This window comes from Podarcis filfolensis (assembly GCF_964270895.1).
Source record: "Podarcis filfolensis genome assembly, chromosome: 5".
Lineage (NCBI taxonomy): Eukaryota > Metazoa > Chordata > Lepidosauria > Squamata > Lacertidae > Podarcis > Podarcis filfolensis.
In genome coordinates this window covers 29,049,093-29,072,639 of record NC_139608.1, presented here as the reverse complement: position 1 = coordinate 29,072,639, position 23,547 = coordinate 29,049,093, and the positions used below count along the sequence as shown (strand labels likewise).

At 43.6% G+C, this 23,547-nt stretch overlaps 1 protein-coding gene across 5 annotated transcripts in view; it reads left to right on the top strand.

Moving 5' to 3' along the window:
• NYAP2 (neuronal tyrosine-phosphorylated phosphoinositide-3-kinase adaptor 2) overlaps window positions 1–23,547 on the top strand; it is a 145,203-nt gene that overhangs the window by 99,125 nt on the left and 22,531 nt on the right. For 3 of the 5 annotated variants that reach the window (XM_083613761.1, XM_083613763.1, XM_083613760.1), the window contains exons 5-6: window positions 13,529–13,741; window positions 14,417–14,458. In XM_083613761.1, coding sequence (XP_083469887.1) covers window positions 13,529–13,741; window positions 14,417–14,458 — 255 coding nt within the window. The remainder of the gene's footprint in view (window positions 1–13,528; window positions 13,742–14,416; window positions 14,459–23,547) is intronic. The other 2 variants (XM_083613764.1, XM_083613762.1) reach the window with 1 other exon arrangement.

The following is a 23,547-nucleotide window of genomic DNA, read 5'->3' as shown; positions in this document are numbered from 1 at the left end:
AGTAGTGAAGAACAAGCTACCTCAAGACCGAAGCCACGGTTAAACTTTAATTGGTTAGAGCTTGGAGCAGTAGGAGCAATGATCCAGTTACAATATGAGAACATTTATCTCATCGTTAGGGTCAACATATTTAGCTGCTACCATGACCAGCACCCTGGGCGTGTGGCTGGCAAGCTAGGCCTTGAACTGTGCTGGCCCATATTCAGCTTTTGCAGACTTTCTGGAATCAGTTGTTTTGTTTTTGTACCTGGAAGATCCCTGAGTTGCTGGCAGTACCCTGATATGCAAATGTATCAATTTTTAATATGATTAGTCACTTTCAACTTCCCGTATATGTCACTTGACAGATAATTAAATTCTATAACACCCAAGATTCACTTTTCATCCAGCAAAAAAAAAACTGAAACATTGAAGTTATTGAAATCTTCAGATGCCTAACTAAGTCCTCAAATCTTTTGAAAATGTGAGTGCATAATAATCCTTCCCATCCATAGTTGAGGATAATGACATGAATTTTTGCACGGGGAAGGGTTGCAGGCTTTGAGAGACCCCTGCAGGGAAATTAAAGAGAGTTGCATTACAATTATTACTCATCGCAAATTAGGATCTTAGGGATTGTTCAAGAACTGACACAGCACACTAATTATTCCAATGGGTTTTACGGTAAAGTCCGTTTAAAAAAAATTCTGGTAACAGTAGTATTTGCATAGAAGGGAAGATCTGCAAATGTCCTAGGAAGCAAGATGATGCACAAAGGGATGTGTGTGAGTGTGTGTGTGTGTGTGTGAGAGAGAGAGAGAGAGAGAGAGAGAAATATAAATGAACTAGAATTTGAGTTCTCAAGCTATCCCTGATACGTATGGCTATGTATCACCTATTTGAACTGTACTACATGAGTTTGACCAAACTGCGGGAGGCAGTGGAAGACAGGAGTGCCTGGCGTGCTCTGGTCCATGGGGTCACGAAGAGTCGGACATGACTAAACAACAACAAGGCATGTGTAACTGCATGATACACAGACCATACTAGGTGCAAACTAAGAGCACCTATACATTGGCTTTCAATGAAACTTCTGTCAATATAGAGACTGCTGAAGAGAGAACATCAAGCCAGAGTTTCCTGAGGCTGAACAATTCATCAGATGGCATCCAACCAACCCTGATTAATATCAACTGATTAATATTGATTAATATTGAAACTGATATGTTTGTGATGCAATTTGTTCAGCCACAGATGCAGCTGTGTTTGTAGACCTCTCAGCCAAACACATCATCACTGTGGGAAGAATGTGTTCAACTCCCCAACGACAACAGTTGAAGTTGGGAGCTCCCTGGCTATTTAAGGTGGTATTCCATGAAATAGTTGTACACATGCAAGAACTGCCAAGAGCACAGCAGGGCATACACACCTCCTTTCCCCGCCCCCCACTAACCCTAAACCTGCTCCAGAAGGTTGAGAGGAAACCCAGGATAGATTTAGGGTGTGCGCAGGTGGAGAACATTCTGTTGACTGATGGAACATTTGCATTAGTGCTACGTTAAATAAAGCCCTAAGACTTCTGTTGTGCTTGTACAGCACTGAACTAGCTCACTCTGCTTTGTAAATTATTGTAAAAATCTTCAGCTTACTAGGTTGGAGTGTCATGCCTCTAACAACACCACTTTAGTGGGGGAAGGGGAGGAGAGCTGGGTGACTTGGTTCCTGATCTGATCTGCCTCTTATTGGTTGTTCAACATGAAACAGAGACCTTCCAACCACCATGCTTCCTGCCTCCTTCTTTGTCCTTCTTTTAATTCTTGAGTGGCCCCCATCCCATCCACAAAGTGGGGATAGATGAAGGAATGGGAATGCACATACAATCAGCATATACACCTGGGTTTACCCAAATGCAGATTGATCATTGTATACATGTTCGTTTTCTTTGTTCATACCTTCAGCCCGTTTAATTAAGCATTCTGATTTAAGCAAGTTCTCAGCAGAAATCCCAGTCTGCATTACAGTGGGAATGAGTCAGAAATAGTCAAGTGGGAAATACTACAAAATGCTAATGATCAACACCACATGCTGGGTAGGCAGATTGCACGACGCTTAAATTGCTGTTGCTGTAATTTGGAAAATAAAGCTGTGCACAGATAAATAGTTGCTACATGTTCAGTAGTTCAGACAACTACTGTATGTACTGTAATGTATGTACAAGTGACTTCAACCACCAGTTTGTTCAAGTTCCACCATCTATGCTTTGGGTATGAACATGGGTACAGTCATTCAATCTTTCAGCCACACACAAAGTGGATGCACATGAGGTCTGTGCAACCTTCAGTAATGGATACAAAAATAATCTGTTTTGGAAAGGCTTCCTCATTGGGAGTCTGATTTTGTGTTTGCTTCTCTTTGATGAATTTAGGATCATCATAAAAAAAGACCAATCTGCCTTCATGCTGCAAGAGGACATAGAATCAGTGAAGGGAACCTAATTATGTAACAAATGTAATTTTGGGTTTCTTTTTATTTATTGTTGTTCAAGGCAGCTGCTGTTTGACACTGATGCACACAGACTTTTTTATTTTTCCTCTTTGTTTACTCAACTGCTCAAGCTTGAGTTGCAATTTATCCAACAGATTTCCAGAAGTTACAGTCTCAGCAAGGAATGACTGAAAAGACAACAAATGTCTGCAGTGTGCCAGTGTGAACATGTTGCACGGCTGATTGGCTTTGCTCTGTTCGTGAGAGCTACAAATAGAAGAGGGACACATTCGGGGCCATGGCAAACAATTTTTTTTAGGAGGAACTAACTTACTAAGCATACTAAGCAAATGGTTGTTGTTGTTGTTTAGTCGTTTAGTTGTGTCTGATTCTTCGTGACCCCATGGACCAGAGCACGCCAGGCACTTCTGTCTTCCACTGCCTCCCGCAGTTTGGTCAGAAGGCAAATGGTACTAGCAACTAAAGCTTGGAAGTGTAAGGCACTTGTTGATGTGGATTATAGGATACAGGTGATGTTCAGAGGGAAGGAGTTGTATCATTGATTTCCTCCCTTATTAAATCTTTCCTATGTTCCAGCACACACAAACACACCCGGGGGGGGGGGGATGCAAACACTTTGTAGAAAGAACTGTAACTGAGTGACATAGCACATGGTTTGCACCCAGAAGGTCCCAAGTTCAGTCCCTGGCATCTGATCAAAAACAGATATTGGGAGCAAGATTCCTTCCAGAGAGTCTTCTAACTGACAATACTCAGCTGGATGGACCAAACAATCTGCTTGATATGAGGCAGCTTCATGTTCTATCTCACCCAACCAGTTTGTTTCTCAGACACAGTGAGAATGAGAAGTTCCTGACCATCCACATTCAGCATCAGCTCAATAACTGGGGCATGGGAAGCTCTAGTCAATGTATTGTTACTGGGAACCTTTTCTGGAGTGGGTCCACTCCCTTGAAATCATCACCGTTGCTTATTCAGTTGCCTTATCCCTTTAGATGCAGTCTATAGCAGTGTACAGAAGGTTAGAGAAGGTGATTGAATAGACAGCAACATTGAAACAGGGTAAGGGGCTTGTCCTGTCTTGCTCTGGCTAGGCTCTGAGCTCTAGGGAAATGAAATACTATTGTGGCACTTCTTAATCAGGTAGCATTGTGGCCAATGAAGCATGGTCACTTAAGTCACATTAATCAAGGTTAGGTTTCAATAGGTAAAGTGAACGTAAACTTGAACAAAGCAAATGTCAATGCCAGCAAGCCAAGACTCTGCTGGTTGAGGAGAATCATATAAACTAGGGGCAGAGCTGATCAGTACCATGGACAGATCACAGGCTGAAGCTGCTCATCTGTAGTAAGAGTTGTTGTTTCAGCAGGGAGCAAACACTTTCTGAGATCTTAGACAAGGTTCAGGCATGAGGCAAGTTACGGGTCAGGCTTAATGGAGTGCTCAGGCTCTGCTATGGGACACAGAGCTCTGCCATTGCTGAAGCAACAAACTGATCCCTATATAGCACTAGTAGCCCTAACTGCAAGGGACGGTGCTTCTTCATTTAAAGGAGCCCAACTTGCTTCAATTGTCTCCTGTTGTAACTGTGTGGCTGAGCTCTGCTATCACTGGGATTTCTACAATGGAGTCTTCTGAGTCCAAGAACAGCGGTGTCACATCGTGGGGCTGGAGGGGTACTAACCACACAGGCTTGTCCAGTGAAAGTGCTTCTGGGGCTGGAAACTCTTCCAAGGTTGGCTGTGCATTCCTTTCCCCTTCAAGTTCAGAGTCCTCAGCCTCTTCTCCTAAAGAATGGGAATCTGAGTCCGGGTTCATGACGAAAGGGCTGTTGCCTTATTCAGAAAAGTTTGGCTTTTACAATGAGGGGGCAACGAGGAGAGAGTCCTTTGAATGTGATGAGTCTGATAATGTAATCTGTTCTGGTCCAGAAGGATGCAGTAGATGGGATGAAAACTTATCATCCAGTTCTTGTTGCCAGTTCTGACCACATAAATTGGTTCATATATATGGCCTGAATCTATTTATTTATTTGTTGAATTTCTAGACTGCCCTTTCATCTGAGGATCAAAGGTTGGTTTACTGTATAATCTACAGAATTGTGTGATGAATTCTATGTACAAAAAGAGGTTTGAAAGTTGTGTATGTTTAGGATTAGCTACCTATCCCTCATAGGAAACCTCTCCTGATATGGAGGGGGCTTTTCGAAGTACAATGGTACCTTGGTTCCTGAACAGCTTAGTTGATGAATAAATCAGCTCCTGAACTCCGCAAACCTGGAAGTAAGTATTCCAGTTTGCGAACGTTTTATGGAAGCCGAACATCCGTTTCAGCTGTCGGCATCGTTTCCGGGGCCAATCAGCCTATTAGAAGGTGTGCCTTGGTTTTCAAACGTTTTGGAAGTTGAATGGAATTCCAGAATGGGCTGAGTTTGAGAACCAAGGTACCACTGTAGTTTGTGAAAAGGCATGGCATTCATTGGTGGGAAGAAAGTCAACAGTTTCACTGGGCAGCAGGCATAGCCAAGCCTTTGGACAATCTTCAAGCTATGCTTTGAATCCCAACCTACTGTATATATTTCTACCGCAGTCAACATCAGGTTTCATTGACTGAGCATTTACCTTGTAAGATACAAATCTGTCACAGCAGTTGCGGAATACTTTTATAGAAAATTGCAAGAGATGCATTGGGAAATGAGAGTTCAAGATTCCATTTCATGCCTATTGAATAACAGATTTATCTCTAAGAATAATAATATTAATAAAAAATAAATAGCCCTAAAATGTCTGGTCTTGGACAATAAGGTCGATAATACATTTTTTTTAGTTACAATAAATGTACTCATATATCTCTATACATTTCCTGAAGAAATTATATCCATTCATAGAACAGAGGTCTGTTCTCTCTGATTTCAAAATTGAATAATACTTTACATTTGTAGCTGCAGATTTTTAAAACTAGAATATGCATCTAAATGCTACAGAATAATGTATTTGATTTGCAGCTGGCATGCCAATCCCTGCCAATTTGCTAATGAATGCAGAGATTTTTCAATATTACAATCAAAGTACATTACATATGAAAGAGCTCCTATAGACGTTCCCTTACAATGGCCATTTAAAACGTATTGTGCACATATGTGCCAAGGCAATCCACCAGAGAGTTAAGTGCACTTACGTCCTTTGACTCAACTATTTTTTTTGGAGCGTGGCCCATATGATCTAAATAATGGTAAGATGGTGGCAGCAGCAGCGAGGGCAAGTGAAAAGATGGCGGTGGCAGCTGACAGTGACTACAGGGTGGGAAATCAAAGGACTCATTCAGGTCTTAGCTGAAGCTGTATGTGCAATGCATGTAGATTAGTGTGAAATGCAGGGTGCTAAATAGGAGCTTTTGGAATGGGTAAGAAACTACCGTATTTGCAGGGAGAAAGACCATGTCTCTATTGTCAAGGAAACCAAAGTGATGCTCCTTGATCCAGCCCAGTTGTATAAAATGAGTAAGTTGGGGCAGAATGGAGGTGTGCATTTAGATGTGCATCCCTTTAAAAGTAAAGGCATGTGGATGAACATCATCTGCATTCAGATGCATAGTCAGATGTGGGTGTCATCCATCTGAGCCGCCCAAGTAGTTCTCAAATATGGTTCCCAAGCAGAGTTCCACACTGAGAAACAAAAGAACATTTCTTTTTTGCTTTTGAAAACTGATCCTTAAGAAACTTGGGGCTGATTCTCATAAGTGTAGTGTGCATGGAAAAGTCATCGTATTGATGCATTTCTAAATAATAATAATAATTTGTAAACCAGCTTTCATTTAAAAGAATTGTAGTGCAAATAAACAAATGGCATATAACAACGTATAGCAATACATATCATGTCAGTAAAACATCTGTATCAGTTGCACTAACAATCAATGTCAAGAGCTAGTATTAATAGTCAGGAAATTGGGGTGCCATATTCTGAAGAGTGAAAAAGAGGGACACATCTGTTAACTTCTACCTTTAACTATGGGTCGCTATGACGACTCTACCCATGAAAAAGGGGATGTTTCAAAGCATGTTTTTAATGGTTGCTGGGTGTACCCAACATTTGGTGCTGAGCTGATATCTGTGGGGCAATCTTTCCACAAAGCCTATATTGCCTAAATAAATAAAAAAATGATTTGATATATTTCAAGGTGCTACAGCCAGGACATCATGAATCATGATACTGACATAAAGGCCAGTATTTATCAGACTGCTTTATCATTCCAAAACCCATCAACAAGAAAATATGGTGATTTCCCAGGTACTGGGTAGTTGTATAAATCAGCTCCCAGGGGGACGACTCAGAAACCATTCAGTGAATGGGTTCAAAGCCATTCAGTATGCTAAATTTCACCATGGGTCAGTGTGACCTTGTTTTGCAGCGCTGCTCTAAAGTACCTTTCATATTAGTAATATAGTTTGGCAAAACTGGCTCTCATTATCTCTCTAAATAAATAAAAAAATTGCTTTCTGCAAAGGTGATTTATGATTTATTTAGATTTATAGCAGACAGGGGACAAAGATGAATGAATAATACATGCATTGTTATCTGATACATTTTGGATTACTTATAGAAGACTAGCTGAGATTTGCCCTCATTTGCAGTTCCTTCGATTGCGCTTTTCTGCTGCCTAAAAAGAGATCTTTACTGTTTGTCACTCAGCATTATAACAGCCAGGCTCCAGAATTAATATGTGCTTAGGAGGCATGTGAGACTGACTAGGTAGAGTACATTCATTTCAATGAGAGAGTTTTTAGATTAAGCAATTCCGCAGCTTTGATTTATCAGCTTGCTTTTGTTTTAAGCTGTAGCTTATTAAATGGAATTCACAGTTTGTACAGAGCCTACATGCCCTCTCCTGCCAGACTCTGCCTCTCGCATTTAAAAGCCTAGTAACCACGAAGGGATGCAACAGGTTGAGGTGCCTGAGGAATTCCTTCCCTATGAATTCCAGTGGGAAGTGATGTGGCCTGCACGTGTCACTTGGAATGTACTTATTCTTCAGATTTCTCCAAAATTTGTGACATAGTTTTTGGCTCAGAAAAGGTACCCAATTTTTTTACAAAATACAAATTCTATTATAAAGTACATTTCAAGATCTGCATATATAAAAAATACATATAAAATATGTATTTTGTGATGCAATACACCCTAAAATGAGGGACGCGGGTGGCGCTGTGGGTAAAACCTCAGTGCCTAGGACTTGCTGATCGTAAGGTCGGCGGTTCGAATCCCCGCGGCGGGGTGAGCTCCCGTCGTTCGGTCCCAGCTCCTGCCCACCTAGCAGTTCAAAAGCACCCCTAAGTGCAAGTAGATAAATAGGTACCGCTTTATAGCGGGAAGGTAAACGGCATTTCTGTGTGCAGCACTGGTGCTGGCTGACCAGTGCAGCTTCGTCACGCTGGCCACGTGACCCGGAAGTGTCTTCGGACGGCGCCGGCTCCCGGCCTCTTGAGCGAGATGAGCGCGCAACCCTAGAGTCAGTCACGACTGGCCCGTACGGGCAGGGGTACCTTTAAACCTTAAAATACACATTGGTATCCAATGCTATGCAACAGGACTTCCATTCCCTCTTCTGCTCCTGCCCTTCAAACCACAAATTTGCTCCAGAGCTTATTTTAGGGTGCTGGGGTGGGTGGCAGGGACAGTAGAGGAAGTTCCATTGCATGCATCGAAGTGCTTTGCACCAGCAGAGCTGAAATGGTGGAATTTGCTCTGATGTGATAGAATTTGCACTGCTCTGTTAGAATTCCTGCTCCATGATTGCGGTCATGGGATTGTTGTCTATCACATGACGATATATGTTTTGACTCCACAGAGTGGGAAGTGATGGAGACAGGATGTTTGTGTTACTGTGTTCTGTGAAGTGGGACTATTGTCCTTGTTCTTTCTCTTTGCTGTCTGATGCTAGAGAGAGAAGGAGCCATGTTGCAGTGCTCCATGTGTGTTTATATGTAAATAAAGTAGATTAGCCAAAATGATGAGTTGCTGAGGTCTGTTACGCAAGCTGCGAAGACTCTGTGGTTCCCTAAGTGTGCCGGTGTCTGTTGGCATCAGTCGCTGTGATGTTCAGGCTGAAGAAAGCTTTTGAGGCTCCCGAATAATCGACCAGGAGGGAGAGAACATGCCAGTCGGGCATGTGTCTCTGCCAGGGTCCTGCTCCAGTGTAGGACGAGCTCGTGATATGCTGTAGTCGCTGCAGCTGAGCTGAAACTTTATTATTACTCACAAAACTTTATCTGTGCTGATATGTGTGGCAAGCACAGCCCCAATTTGTTTGCAGAGGTGTGATGAATTGGACCACAGAAAAGAAGGCAACCTTTGCTTCAGATGTGGGAGATTTCAGAGAGCGGGCACACCAAATTATCTTTTCATATTCATCAAAGAATATTAAATCCGGGGAAAAAGTTCACCACTGCACATCCAGACAATGGAAAGGTCTCCTGAATGATGCTCTCTGAAAATGTAATTTCCCTTGGTTTATGTTTTTTCCTCCTTCTTATAGGGTTTGGAAAATAGCAATGTTTTAAAAGTTGTGCTTTTGTGTTGCTGATAAATATCATCCAATAACAATGTTCTTTAGGCAAAGAATGGACCATGTGAGATGGCAGACTGATCCAGACTGTTTCATTTCTTTTAGCTTTATTAGTTTTTAGATAACCACAAAAATGAAGCTTGCCATGTAAATATATTAACTGACCTGTCAACTGCAAACAGATTTTTGTGCACAAGAATGGCCTTAAGAATTGATTAACAGAATTGGTTAACACTACTGAGGATGTGTTTTTGACATGCAACATTTTACCCAAAGGGTTCTGATGGAGTATTGGAGACGTGTTCTGGATAGCAAGCCAAATGGATTGTAATGGAAAGCAGAAATCACTGTCACCTGGATAAGGGCCAGTTTTGCATTGCCTCTTATTTTGCACAGATCTCACTCCCTTGCCCTCTTTCTATCCACATGCTATGCTGTTCCTTCTACTCTCTTCCAATAGTTCCTGTTGAAAGCCACCATGGTGTAGTGGTAACAGTGTTGGCCAGGGACCTTGGGAAGTTCAGCTAGCTCTTGGAACACCCCAGCTAGCTCTCAGTTTCCAATCCTCAAGGGGCTTAGGTGATCAACCACGGAGTTCAGGAAGCATAAGATCATGAGATAGTGGCTAGCAGGGGGGAAACACTGCTGGGCCTACCGATCTGAAGATTTGTAGGATTAATCTCTTGAGGGGCTACAATGTCTCCAAATGTCAAGTACCAATTGCAAAAACAAGCAATTCATTGTTGCTTTGATTTTACCAGTGAAAGTCAATGGGAGGACTGAATATTTGGATTTGCAAATAGTTCTCCTATGCAGGGTTTAAGGCTGGGACACTTCAAAGCAAGGTAGGGCCCAGCCCAGAGCTCTGACTGTGAGGCTGCTATTATTATTATTTATTGCATTTATATCTTGCCTTTCCCAAAGGAGCCCAGGGCGGCAAGGTGGGGTTGCCTCACACATCCCCTTCTGACATCATAAGTGTGCATATTAGGAAGCGAGTGAATCCTATTGATCTCAGTGGAACTTGCTTCTCTGTAAACATTGCTAGGATTGGACTGCAAATTTTCTTTTGGAAGTGCATGGCAAGGCTTAGATATTCTGTAGAGATCTAGCGTGCAAGGTGTTTTGAATGCTCTAAAATGTTGCACAAATGCTAAGTATTATTATCCTCATTGTCCCCTATTAAGCCTTTCATCTTCCTAGGCAACCACAGGGAGTTTGTTCTCCAGTCAGCCCTGAAGCTCACTGACTTTGGGTCAGTCACTGTCCCTCCACCTGACCTCCCTCACAGGATTGCTATGAGGATAAAACGGGGGGGGGGCATGTATTTCCACCACAAGGAAAGGTGGGATACAAATAGAACTCATCCCAGAGTCCCCCTCTTTATCCTTTCCATCCATGTCATCGTTCAGCCCTCAAGCCTGGGAGGTTATCTTGCAATGTTGATATTACAACAGGATGCTTATTAATCTGCATCCCAGCCTATGCTTTTGTTTTGTAGTGAAATGCTGCAAAGTTTGGCTACATCTGCACCACACAGTTGAAACAGTATCATGCCCCTTTAGAAGGGCAGTTTATAAAAATCTTTTTTAAAAAAATGCCTGCTCCAAAGGTCTTATCTTACCACACTAGGGATTATATAGATATATCTGAAATTTCATGTATATCAGTTAATATCTTGACCCTGCTCCACTGAATTGAAATTTCAGCCTTCACAACATAGGGAAAGGGCCAAGTAAACAGCTATTTTTGTGGAGGAGGGTCAAGATATTAACTGCTATGCATGAAATTTCAGATATAGCTATATATTCCCTAGTGTAGTAAGTTAAGACCTTTGGAGCAGGCATTTTCAAAAAAATGTTTTTTATGAACCGCCCTACCCTTTAGTTAGTTATGGTTTCCCACATCCTGTGAACTATAGTTTGTTAAGGGTGCTGAGTGTTGCTAGGAGCTTAAGAAAGCCCTGTGCTTCTCATGGAACTACAATGTTCAGAGTTTCCTGGGGAGAGAGATGGGCTGTTAAACCACTGTGGTTATTGTAGCCTTACTATAGGAATAGGATTCTCCAAGCAACTCTCAGGACCCTGAACAACCAACAACTCCCAGGATTCTTTGGGGGAAGCTATGACCATTTAGAGTGGCATGGTACATCTTTCATTAGAGGAGGCAATGGCTCCGAGGACATGGGCTGCCAGGGAATTCCTGCTTTTGGTGTAATATTTTTAATTCTGATTTTTATGAAAATAATGCAAAACAGTACCAAGAAAAAGATTTTTAAAAGGTCAGATCGGATAGGATCAGGATGAAGTACCCCGCAGGAAAAAACCATATCAGGTATACCATAGATTACATAAATTAATCACAATATTTTTGTAGCAAAGTCAATAAGGAGTTGAAAAGGCATGCGGCTCAAAAATTACATTTTCCATATGTTTGGTAAGGCTGAGGCAAGAGACTGGTACAATTGTTCATTACAGACATGTAAGACGAAGCCCCACCATACAGTGGTAAAAGAGCCCACAAGATAGCTCAGTTGGTAAAGCATGAGAGTCTTGATCTCAGGGCCGTAGGTTTGAGTCTTGCATTGGGCAAAAGATTCCTGTATTGCAGAGGGTTGGACTAGATGACCCTCATAGTCCCTTCCAACACTACAATTCTCTGGTTCTATATTTCTCTGTGGTTTATCCACATAATATCTAAGTAAGTCCAGTTTAGCTTTTCCAGCCAAAAATCTAATACACCAAGTGATTCCCCCCCCCAAGCACAATTTTCCACACATTTTGCTGCTAAATAGAGATAGTCATATTGGCTAATGTTTTCTGGCCAACCGTTGTTGTTATTTGTTATGTTTTCATCTTTTAGAGATGCAGTTTTAGATTTTTAATTATTGTAAAGATTTTTTTCTGATGTTGCATAACTGCCATGGTTTCCTATGGGAGGACGGGTGAAACAGAAATGCATAATGTTTATGCAAATACTAATATTTTAAGCTTAAAAGCAACTGGAGAAGGAGTAGAATTGGGTTGTTTATTTATATTAAGTGCTATAAATTGTTCATAAACCACCGAAATCTCTCGAGCATTTACATACAAATGCAACACTGGTGTTCAGTGAAATCTCCAAGAAACAACAACTAGATTGAAACCAGATTAAAACAGAACAAAACAGTTAGAGATGATGAGAACTGTAGTTCAACAACAGCTGAAGGTCACCACATTGATGACCCTTGACTAAGACCCAAGTATTCAGTGTTCTCACATGGAAAGCTCTGAAAGGAATAATATTAAGCCAGGAGTGGCCAACCTTTGGGGGCCAGTGGGCACATTTAGAATTTTGAGGAAGTGTCATGGATGCCAATCAGAAAATGGCTGCTGTGGGGGGTAGCTTGACGCAAAACGGCTTCTACACAAAAAGCACAAAAAGAGACAGGAGTACAAGACGCAATTTCAGTGCGACACCCCAGAATTACAGAAGCCACCCCAGCTTCTGACTGGATCCTGGACTGTCCTGTCTTTAGCTCTGGTGCAAGTCAGTTTGCTTGCGCCAGAGCGCTGGACCAAAGGGTGCTCATTTTTTGGTCTCATGCTCTTGCACAAGTCAGCTGGTTCTCACGAGAGCTCGGGACTGAAAAATGAGTGTCCCGATTTTGATGTTGGAGAGCATGAAGGCGACATTTGCATGCCCTCATCATCCCCCACCCCCATGGAAAAAAGGCACCTACATCACCCCCCACTGTCCACACTCACAGAGAAAAGCTCTTTTCACCTTTCCTCACTTTAGAATGCAAGGGAATCCAATCCTAGTGTGTTCAATTCTAGTGCATCCAATGAGAGCATGTCTGAAAGGGTGTGTTCAAGTGTAGGAGAGGCTGAACCAGTGCAAACAGGAAGTGAGCAGGAAGAGTAAACCGTCTCTCGTGGAATGAGGATTTTGGGCAAGCTATATATGTATATATGTACAGGCACTATAAGAGGTACTGGCAAGCACAGTGATGCCCACAGGCACCCCATGGGCAACTCTTGCATTAAGCAGACAAGATTAGTCACAATCCAGTGTGGTTAGGTAGCACTAGGTCCGTTGGTTAAGCACATCCAAGCTGAATTGTGACCATACTTTAAAGAAAAAGAAAACAGGAGTTCTTCCTATGGAATAGGCATCAGTAACAAAACACACAAAAGCTTTCCTGTGAAATGTATTTTATATTATCTAAGATTTCAGGAAATACATTTAATGCAACCTTCTAATCCTGCATGTAGCATTTCTGTCTGTATTCTGAATGTTCCCTGCTATTCTGACACAAACTTCAATCACCACTATAATTTTAATAAAGTCCGTTTATCGTGGTCCTCTATTGATTATGGCATGCATTTACAGTGGAGCTCAATTAGCTGATTACTAAACTGGGAAAAAAGAAAAAGCACTGGCGTATAGATGGAATCAATTTGCATGGTATAATGGATTGTGACCTTTCCCTCTTTTGCAGAACCATTAGATGAGCTGAAGATCAGGAGCCACAGCACTGAGCCACTACCAAAGCTGGAAAACAAAGAGAGAGGAGGTCACCATGGGGCATCTTCCTCCAGAGAGCCAATAAAAGCTCAGGAATGGGATGGCACACCAGGACCACCGCTTGTGTCTAGCAGACTCGGAAGGTCTTCTGTTAGTCCAACCATGTTGGCAGGAAATAATAGCTCAGGTAAGTGTGAGTACAGAAGAAAATAAATAAATATGCGAGGGCTGAGTTTCTAGATCAGGTGCAATGGGCTACCTAGCACAATATCTAGCTCTTTGGGAAGTACTAGTTAATGAGAGATTAATGACATGTGAGCCTTTTGAGCATTTTGTAGGAATGCAAAAGGGGTCCAGTTGAGTGAACAGAGGATAAGAAGCCCTGCAAGGACTGTCTTTAAGTGGATATGATGCAAGAAGCCCTATTTCCTGCTGGGGATCATGGGACTTCTTGTTTTCTCCCATGCAAAATGAAGCCAGGCTTTTGGAGTGGGGCAGTGGCGTAGCGTGGGTTGTCGGCACCCGGGGCAAGGCAAGTAATTTGCGCCCCCTAACCCGTGGATTTGCCCTAACCCCAGATGTTGCGCCCGGTGCGGCCGGCCCCCCCTGCACCCCCCACGCTACGCCACTGGAGTGGGGGGGTTGAGCTCTTGCCTTGGAGGTTTCGCATTGTCCTTATGCAAGAATCCAAGGTGGCATGCTATTAGCTTCATTGATCCAAGATCAGCAGCTTTCTGGCTTATCAGGACTCTCCTACATCAGGGCGTGAGAATGCGACAGTGGTTTGGTCCCGTAGAAAGAGAAGCAAAATAGGTAAGGCTATTCCTGCTGTGTTGAACAACTTCTTTTGTTTGTTATATAGTGCTACTCCTGTGCTGGTCCCAGAACACCAGAGACAAAATAGGTAAGGTGATGCATCTTGCTAAAGTGACTTCTACCTAAATTAGAAGACTGAAAGCTTACACACACTCACCAATGGAAACTGGTCCAGCAACAGGTAAATGTGTTTCTTACATTGTGTATCAGTTCTATTGCTGAGTGTGTCTAAGCTTTCCTCCCAACCCACCACCGTTGTAGGCCCTCCTCACACAAGACTGTTGCAATAGCAGAATGCAAAGCAAAGGACTTCCTAATTTTGCACGTTGCAAGTGTGCTGAAGTTTTAAAGTCAGTCAGTTACATTTCAGATAGGGTGGTCAGGTGTCACACTTTACAGAGGCCTGTACTCTGAAGCAAGACCGGAAGAACAAAGGATGAGCCTTCAGGATCAGGCCAGTGGCCCATCTAGTCCACCATCCTGTCCTCACAGTGACCAACCAGATACCTATGGGAAACCTGCCCAGGAGATCTGAGCACAACTTCACTCTCGCTTCCTGCTCTTTCCAGCAGCTGGTATTCAGAATAGTACTGGAGACAGAACATATCCATCAGGGTTAGCTAACCGTTGATAGCCTTACCCTCCAGGAATTTGTCTGGTCTGCTTTAAAAAATGAAGAAGCACAAGAAGGGACAGTAGCAGCCTTGAAGTTGCCCATCAACAGTTAGTCAGAAGCAGCTGACTGGATGGGATAAAGCCAGCATGCTATCTTCTCTGCATGTGGGTCACTGCTGCTGTCCCTTCTCATGGTTCATTCTTTTTAAAGCAGAACAGACAATTCCACGCCACCCTTCCTGGCATCTTGCCCCCTTTCTCTCCCAGTAAACAACAGCGACCTAACTAGCTTAGCAGCTGGACCACCCCACCCTGCACTAATCTGCTTCAGCAGCTAGTACCAAGACAGCAGAATGAACAGGCACACAGGTCACCTGGTCACAGTCTTCCCCACAATGGCGAGATGTATTGCATTTCTATTTAAATTCTAAAACTTCTTTCTAACTTTGCACGTATACATATACACATAAATCAGTATATGCAATTATTGTTATTATTATATCAATGTCCTTCCTTGTCCTCTGTTTTGTTGGTGAATTTCCTCTTTGTTGGTGATGTGTAAGTGGACCCGCTAAATCCAGCTAAGAGTGAAGCAGATTGCTTTCCATGTGGAAGCAATTTTAAATTCTAATCTCTGTTTTTTATAGTTCTGGCATATTCCATCCCAGAGTAAAGTATACCTGACTCTGGGCTAGAATGTGTTATAATTATAAAACACAGAGATTAGAATTTAAAATTGCTTGCAGTCTTATCTGTTTCAGATACAGAGTGTGCTGCTGTTATCCAAAGAAAGGAAAATACAGTGAATGCATTTTGCAACACGTGCCTCTAAAGTATGGGGAAGTGATCAAGAGAAAAGTAACATAGCTGTATTATCTACAGTTATCACAAACAGCTGGAATTTTGAAACTCGTGCAGGCAAACTGATCTGTTAATGACTTGAGATGGTGAACAAAATGATATAAAGCTGAAACACGGTGGAATTTCTGTAGGCATTTAGACAGGGCATTATTTCTTCAAGATAATCCTGAATCAGCAGCACACCTGAAATAAGCATCCTTAATTCTGCAAATAAACCCACAGCAGAGCTGATCATAGTGGGTTGGGATCAGTATTAAAATTGCCCCTTATTTAGCTAACCCCAGATGTCAAAAGCCAATCAAATCACAATATTTTGCAACACTTCCAGAAAACGTTTCTGCTTTATAACAATCTTTTTTTTTATGTGCGTGGATTCGGGGGGGGGATGTAATCCCATGTAGACCAGCTTTTGAGACTGTTCTCAGAATCGGATAGTTAAAATGTGTCCTCAAGTGTACATGTGTCACCAAAAAAGCTGCACCTTTCAAGATCTTGGGTAGCAGTTTGCAATGTGCTATGAAGACATTGTCCTGTCCACCAGTTACAGGGAGGAAATAGATTGTAGCTGATTGTTGAGGGGATCCAGTGTAAAGTAATACATTTGCATCTCTCCAGATCCCCTGCTCCTTACATGCGACAAGTGCGAAGTTTACTTCCTATTAGAGTGTGTAGTTAATGCATACTAGGGTTTCCTTCTTTGGTCACTGTAGTGTGACTGCACTCCTCCCTGGGTGTGGTTCCTTCCATAATTAATTGGAAACTAGCAGGAACCGTAGTCTTACCTGCTAACAAGTCTTAGTTGCTCTGCTGAGCTGTTGATCTGTTGCTGACCGATAAATGCAACTTTTGAAGTTACAGCAGTACCTCGGGTTAAGTACTTAATTCGTTCTGGAGGTCCGTACTTAACCTGAAACTGTTCTTAACCTGAAGCACCATTTTAGCTAATGGGGCCTCCTGCTGCCACCGCGCCGCTGGAGCACGATTTCTGTTCTCACCCTGAAGCAAAGTTCTTAACCTGAGGTATTATTTCTGGGTTAGCGGAGTCTGTAACCTGAAGCATATGTAACCTGAAACGTATGTAATCTAAGGTACCACTGTATCTTGACCCCTGCTGGCTTCCTGGTACTAGGGCAGACTCAATGTAAGGTATCTTCACATGGTCAGTACCTTTCTCAAACCTACGGGACGCTACAGTGGTGCTGTCCGAAGTCCTAGCTTGGCACTGCTGCATGTGGAGCAAAGCTGTGGGAGTTAAGGGGCATGGTCGGGGTGACTGTCAGGCAGGGCTGGTTTACCCATTAAGCAAAACAAGTACATGCTAAGGGCATTGAGGGAAGTGGGGCACCACAGAAATTTTCCATTCCTAGATTTTTAACATTCATGGTCTCTAGTTGCTCAGCTGAGTGTTCATTTTCTCAGCTGTATATGAAAAAAGAATCCCAACAGAACTATGCAACAAGGAAGGCTGGATACCAGTACGTTTCTGAGCACAATTCAAAGTGTTGGTGCTGACCTTTAAAGCCGTAAACGGCCTCAGCCCTGTATACCTGAAGGAGCGTCTCCACCCCCATCGTTCAGCCTGGACACTGAGGCCCAGCTCCGAGGGCCTTCTGGCGGTTCCCTCACTGCGAGAAGCCAAGTTACAGGGAATCAGGCAGAGGGCCTTCTCAGTGGTGGTGCCTGTCCTGTGGAACGCCCTCCCTTCAGATGTGAAGGAAATAAGCAGCTATCTTATCTTTAGAAGACATCTGAAGTCAGCCCTGTTTAGGGAAGTTTTTAATACTTAATGCTGCATTGTTTTTAACACTCGATTGGGAGCCGCCCAGAGTGGCTGGGGAAACTCAGCCAGATGGGCGGGGTATAAATAATAAATTGTTGTTGTTGTTGTTGTTGTTATCTCTACTAAGCATAGAAACAGATGTGTTGTGTAAGATTTGAGGATTGGATGACTCTGCAATTTAAAAAGTAGGAGAAAATAGGTAAAGGTAAAGGGACACCTGCCCATTAGGTCCAGTCGTGACTGACTCTGGGGTTGCAGCACTCATCTCACTTTATTGGCCGAGGGAATAGGCATACAGTTTCTGGGTCATGTGGCCAACATGACTAAGCCGCTTCTGGTGAACCAGAGCAGCGCACGGAAATGCCGTTTACCTTAACGCCAGAGCGGTACCTATTTATCTACTTGCACTTTGATGTGCTTTCAAACTGCTAGGTTGGCAGGAGCAGGGACCGAGTAACAGGAGCTCACCCCGTTGCGGGGATTCGAACTGCCAACCTTCTGATTGGCAAGTTCTAGGCTCTGTGGTTTAACCCACAGCGCCACCTACCCATAATACCTACCCCTGGGATGTGGCTCAGGGATGGAAACACTGTTCAGCCTCACATTCCCAAAGGTGGACGTGGCGCTAGGAAAAAGTATGAAGAGCAATGGATAGGACCCTTTGTTTCAGCCCCACAAAAGGAAGATGGCTCTATGTACATCGTCTTCCACCCAGGCCAGCAGGAGGCATGATCACAGCACATGTCCCAACCAGGCAAAAACACTCAAGGAGGATGTGGAACAGGCTTGGTGAGGGTATGTGGACTGGGGAGATTCCCAAGCCCTGGACAGAGAGGCCTGAAGGGCTCAGCTTCCTCATTCTTACTTGAGCTGAAGTGCAAGCAGCAATTCTGGCTCTGTGCAGTTCCCCTTGCCTGCTGCATCGGCAGACAGCAGGATCCGTGCAGCTGAGCCGCCTAACAGCTCAGCAGGACCCAGCTGGTTCTGGTGTTGCACAGTGGGACGTAGAGCCTTCACACTAGTCCTCTTGTTATCTTCAGCGTGAAAGCGGAGGGCAGGCGGCCATCCTCCCTTCCAAGTCCCCTTTCATGTGGAGGCACAGCTGTGCATTCCCGCAGCATCAGATCTGGTTCACCTGATCCCCCCTCTCGCCGACTTCCACTTCTGATACTGCGTGGCGCCATTCAATTAGTTTCAATTGCTCCCAGCCTGTGTCATTAAAGCCCATGTGCTGGGATGCTGTACCTTTGAAACTAGGCTATTTCCCCTCTGAGTTTGTAAATATTAAGGTGACCTTGGGCACTGCATTCGCCGCTGCATTTCATTGGTATGTGTCATCCCCTCATCTCTTAGATAATTTCTCAGGGACGTTTCATTTCAGGTCTCTGCCATCAGGAGGCTTTTTAGAGGAATAGCTGTCAGTGGTTTTAAAAAAGAAAAAGAAAAAAGAGAAAGAGACACTGCAGCCTCAAAAACATGCTATTGCTGTTTCAGTGGAAAACCACAGGGGGTTGGCAAAATGGGAGGCTTCATCGAACTCAACTGTGGATGTTTCAAACAGCATTTTCCAGAACGTTGCTGCCTGCTTGGGATATAAGGCATTTTGCACTGCCACCTACTGCTGCAAAGATTGCACTGCGCTCCATTTTAAGATGCTGCCCCACACTGTATTGTTTACTTGCGGTTTTATTTTTCATTTCTTAACATTGCAAAGCTGGCACTTGGCCAGATCATTTAGAAGTCAGGTGAAAACAATTTGCAAGTAAAACAGTTGTGCGCTTAGTAAAGGTGCTTAGGATTAGAGAGGAATGGTGCTAATACATTATTAATCTTAGATATTAAGGTCTAAATGTTGACAAAAAGGATGCACGAGACATTTGCCTTTGCTCACCTCCATCTAATGCAAGGGGAATAGCAAATTCTGTCTTCTTCTTTTAATTCAGCAGGAGGAAAACCACTTTACTAACTTCCTTTGCCAGCAAATTAACTAGTTTCTGCTGCCTTTCCTGAAAGAGTCTACCCAGAAATGTGCGATGCGTATACAATTAAAGTCATCATGTCATCTGCTGCAGATTTTATTGCTGATACTCGAGGCCTGGACTATAGGGTTTCTTGGACAAGAATCTGGATTGAAATCCTCTTCCTCCCACCCCCAATTTACTTTTGTACAGGGCTGAAATCAGTACCTGGAATCCTTGGGTAGCTGCCAGGTTTCCAAGAGGGCCAACCGCTGATGCCTACCTTCGGCCACCCATTTTAAAAAAGAAAGAATCTGGTGCAGCAGTCTGAATAGAGCTGTATGGCTGAGTCTAGCCACTGTAGACTCAATGGACCTAACACAGCATCCTTGAGGCATTGTGGGAAATTAAAATGGTGGCTGAGCTCAAGTCGCCTGGGGCTGCTTGTGTTCAGCAGTGGAGCATATGCTTGTGTTGCCCAAGATGGGCACACTTCCGAGGGTGCCCTCCCAGGTGCAGGATAGCTGCTCTGGTGCACGGAGCGGTGCACACGACCTGCATCCAGGGGCGGAGCGAGCCAGCCATGGGGGTGGAGCGAGCCGCTAATGGCTGACATTTGATGCACTGCCCGCCCCCAACTCCCAAGCCTCCCCAGCTGTCAAAACGAAGGGGGAAGGGAGGAATGCCACCAGCAAAGCAACGCAGCTCCCTGCCCCGCTTCCCCCGATGGCTCAGGGCAGGCTTGGGAGTTGCAGGTGGGCATGTGCCTACTGTCGCCCCACTCAGCGTAGACACCCAGGGTGGCCCGCCCCCACCGCCCCCTCCTTCCTCCACCCCTGCTTGTGGTGCTGCTCACAGCACTGCCACCTGCCATCATCTGATAAGCCCCAGATGATCCTAAGCAGGGAGAAGAGAAGAGGGGGTGCTCCAAACTTTCTGGGTGCCCTGTGACAGTGAGGGGAAGAATACTAAAGAGTTGTCTCTTTAGTTGCCAGATGGCACTCCTAACCAGGGGCGGCCACTCCCTCCCGCTGCTGCCCTTCCATCAAAGACTTGCTCACCAGAGTCACGTGGAAGTGGCTTCTGGTGAGATTTCATGGAACTCCCACGAGAACTTGCTAGAAGCGGCTGCCACTGCTTCTCCTCGCTTCCCTGGGGGATTCTGCCGCTTGAGACAGTTGCCTCAGTCTGCCTCATAGGTGGGCCAGCCCTGTTCTTGCTTGGAAAGAGACTAGATTTTCTACTGGGAACAGGTGCAAGGTAGTAAAATTACTACTAGGGGCGCTATTGGGTTGTTGTTTTTATTTTTATCAGGTATTTTGTGGTTTTATATCTTGATTTTATTCTGTGAACCGCCCTGAGACCCCTGGGTAAGGGCAGTATATAAATTCAATTTTAAAAAGTAATAATATTCTGTGCCTTCTTTTAGAGAATGCCAGTGTGGCATAGTGGCTAGAGTACTGGACTAGGAGGCCAGGGTTCAAATCCCTGATCAGCCATGAAACTCACTGGATGACTGTGACTCATTCACGGTCTCTCAACCTAACCTACCTCACAGGGTTGTTGTGAGAATAAAATGGGAAGAGAACTGTGCATGCCGCCATGACCTCCTTAGAGCAAAGGTGGGATATAAATGTGATAGATAGATAGATGATAGATAGATAGATAGATAGATGATAGATGATAGATAGATAGATAGATGATAGATAGATATAGAACAGACCAAACTATACAGTCATAGAACTGTAAAGTTGGAAGGGACCCCAAGGAAACAGAAACGCTTCCTGTAGTGCTTTGCATTTGTTAATAACTATATTAGTTGGAGGGGTTAGCAGAGGAGGGTGAAGTTTATCAGAGTTGGAGAGGAAAATTGAGAAGGAATCTGGCAGTGCAGTGACATCTAGAGTCTAGCAGCCTCCACTACTGATCACTGGTACCAGGAAACTACTGCATATTTAGCTTACCTACTCATTGAAACACACACACACATAGCTCAGTTGGTTACAGCATGGAGTTTTGTCATGTTTTACTATTCTGTTGGGAGCCGCCCAGAGTGGCTTGGACAACCCAGTCGGATAGGCAGCATACAAATATTATTATTATTATTATTATTATTATTATTATTATTATTATTATTATTGTTATTGTTATTGTTATTATTATTCTGATAACACCAAGGTTGCAGGTTCAATCACTGTATGGGACAACTACATTTTCCTGGACTAGATGATCCTCAGGGTCCCTTCAACTCTATAATTCTATATGACATGCAGCTCCATTACTACATAAAGCAATTTAAGATGCAGCATTTCGATCTTGAATGGGAATAAACATACAGAGGCATTGTTTGCATGAGAAAGAAATAGGCTATTTCCTAACTAAAGTGCCAGTAAATAATCTGAATTATTTTAATTTTGTTTTTATTTTCTTGCTTGGTTTTTTTTAAAGAAAATAGTTAATAAAGATTATAAATAACAATCACTTTTTGTTTTGAGTCTTAGAATAATGGACATAGGAAGGTGCTGGAGCAGTAACAGGAAATTATTAGTACTAGAAAACTGGCAATGAAATCCTTATCTAATACCTATCTACTTACTACCCATTCAATGGGATTTATTCTCAGGCGAGTGTGTATTGGATTGTAGCCTGAAAGCTGCAACAGGCACACCATGCTAGAAATATAAGGCAAGGTAGATTCTTTAAAAGGAACAACCATTCTCTCTGAGTATGATACATTCCATTCCTTTGATGCCAGATGAAAGGGGTTTTTGCTACTGAAGATGTGATAATCTTCCATGATGATGTATGTGCCCAACTGAGTGTGCTAACATTTCCATTTTCTGGAAAAAAAACAGTTCAGAAGCTGTGGTAGATAAGACCTTGCAGTTTTTCACATCAACGAAACTAAAGAAGGCCACATTGGCTACAAGAAGCAGAGATGAGCCAAACACCCCTACCCCAATGATTCTCCATCAATTAATGAGAAAGGGAATTGCGTTCAAAAATTATCAAAGGGGGGAGAAAACATGGGTGAAATTTTATTGGGTGTGGTGTAGGGTTTTTGATGCACTTGCCTTATTTTTGAGGCGGTTGGGGAGTATTTGCGAGTGTCCTTTCGTTCATTCTACAAATAATCTCTCCAGCAGTGTGCAGTCTGTAGCCTTCCTGGATGCCTAAGCGTCAATGATAGCCCTATGGGAAGAAGTCACGAGGTAACTGCTCCCACAGGGCTTTTTTCAAATCAGGAAGTGAGAGCAACCAGGGAGGCTGCACAGTGCTGGAGAAATTATTATTGAGTTCGCCCTCTGTCACTTTACAATGATATAACATGCTCAAAACTATTTGATTGGCTTGGCCCAGATCTTCAATGCCTACTCCTGAAGAGGAGAAGAGGAGGAGTGTTCAGTGGGTTATGACCAATGGTGGTGTTCAGTGGGGTATGACCAATGGACCCCAGGACCATTCACTTGTATCTAGTTCAAGCCAGACAGCAAAGAGGTGTTCTGGTGGCACCTCACAAGGTCCTCAACTGCTGGCCACTCATTCAGCTTACTTGCGATTTCCTGCTTGTACTTCCTGCCAGCCATGACGAAAGCCAATCTGCCAAATCACACCCAGAGATGGACTGTGTGGAAAAAGAGGGAACCACATGGCCAATCGGGGAATCTGGGGGGGTGGGAGGGGGGACTACTCAGTGCTCCAAAGAAGCAGCCAGCTGAAGCTGATTCTCAACCTAGAGCAGCCAGGTGGGATGCCACACCAAAGAAGGCTGACAAGGGAGGGGGGAGAGCTTTTATTGAGATGCCGGTGCCACCTTGTCTCGGCATGGCATCCTGAGCACCTCGATGTCAGTGTGCTCCCTGCACATGATCCCTATTTCCAGAGTCACCTGAGGGAGATCAAATCCACTCCCTGCTAAGCACATGTTTGAGCTGTGTTTTGTTGACAGCGGGTTCTGTTCCA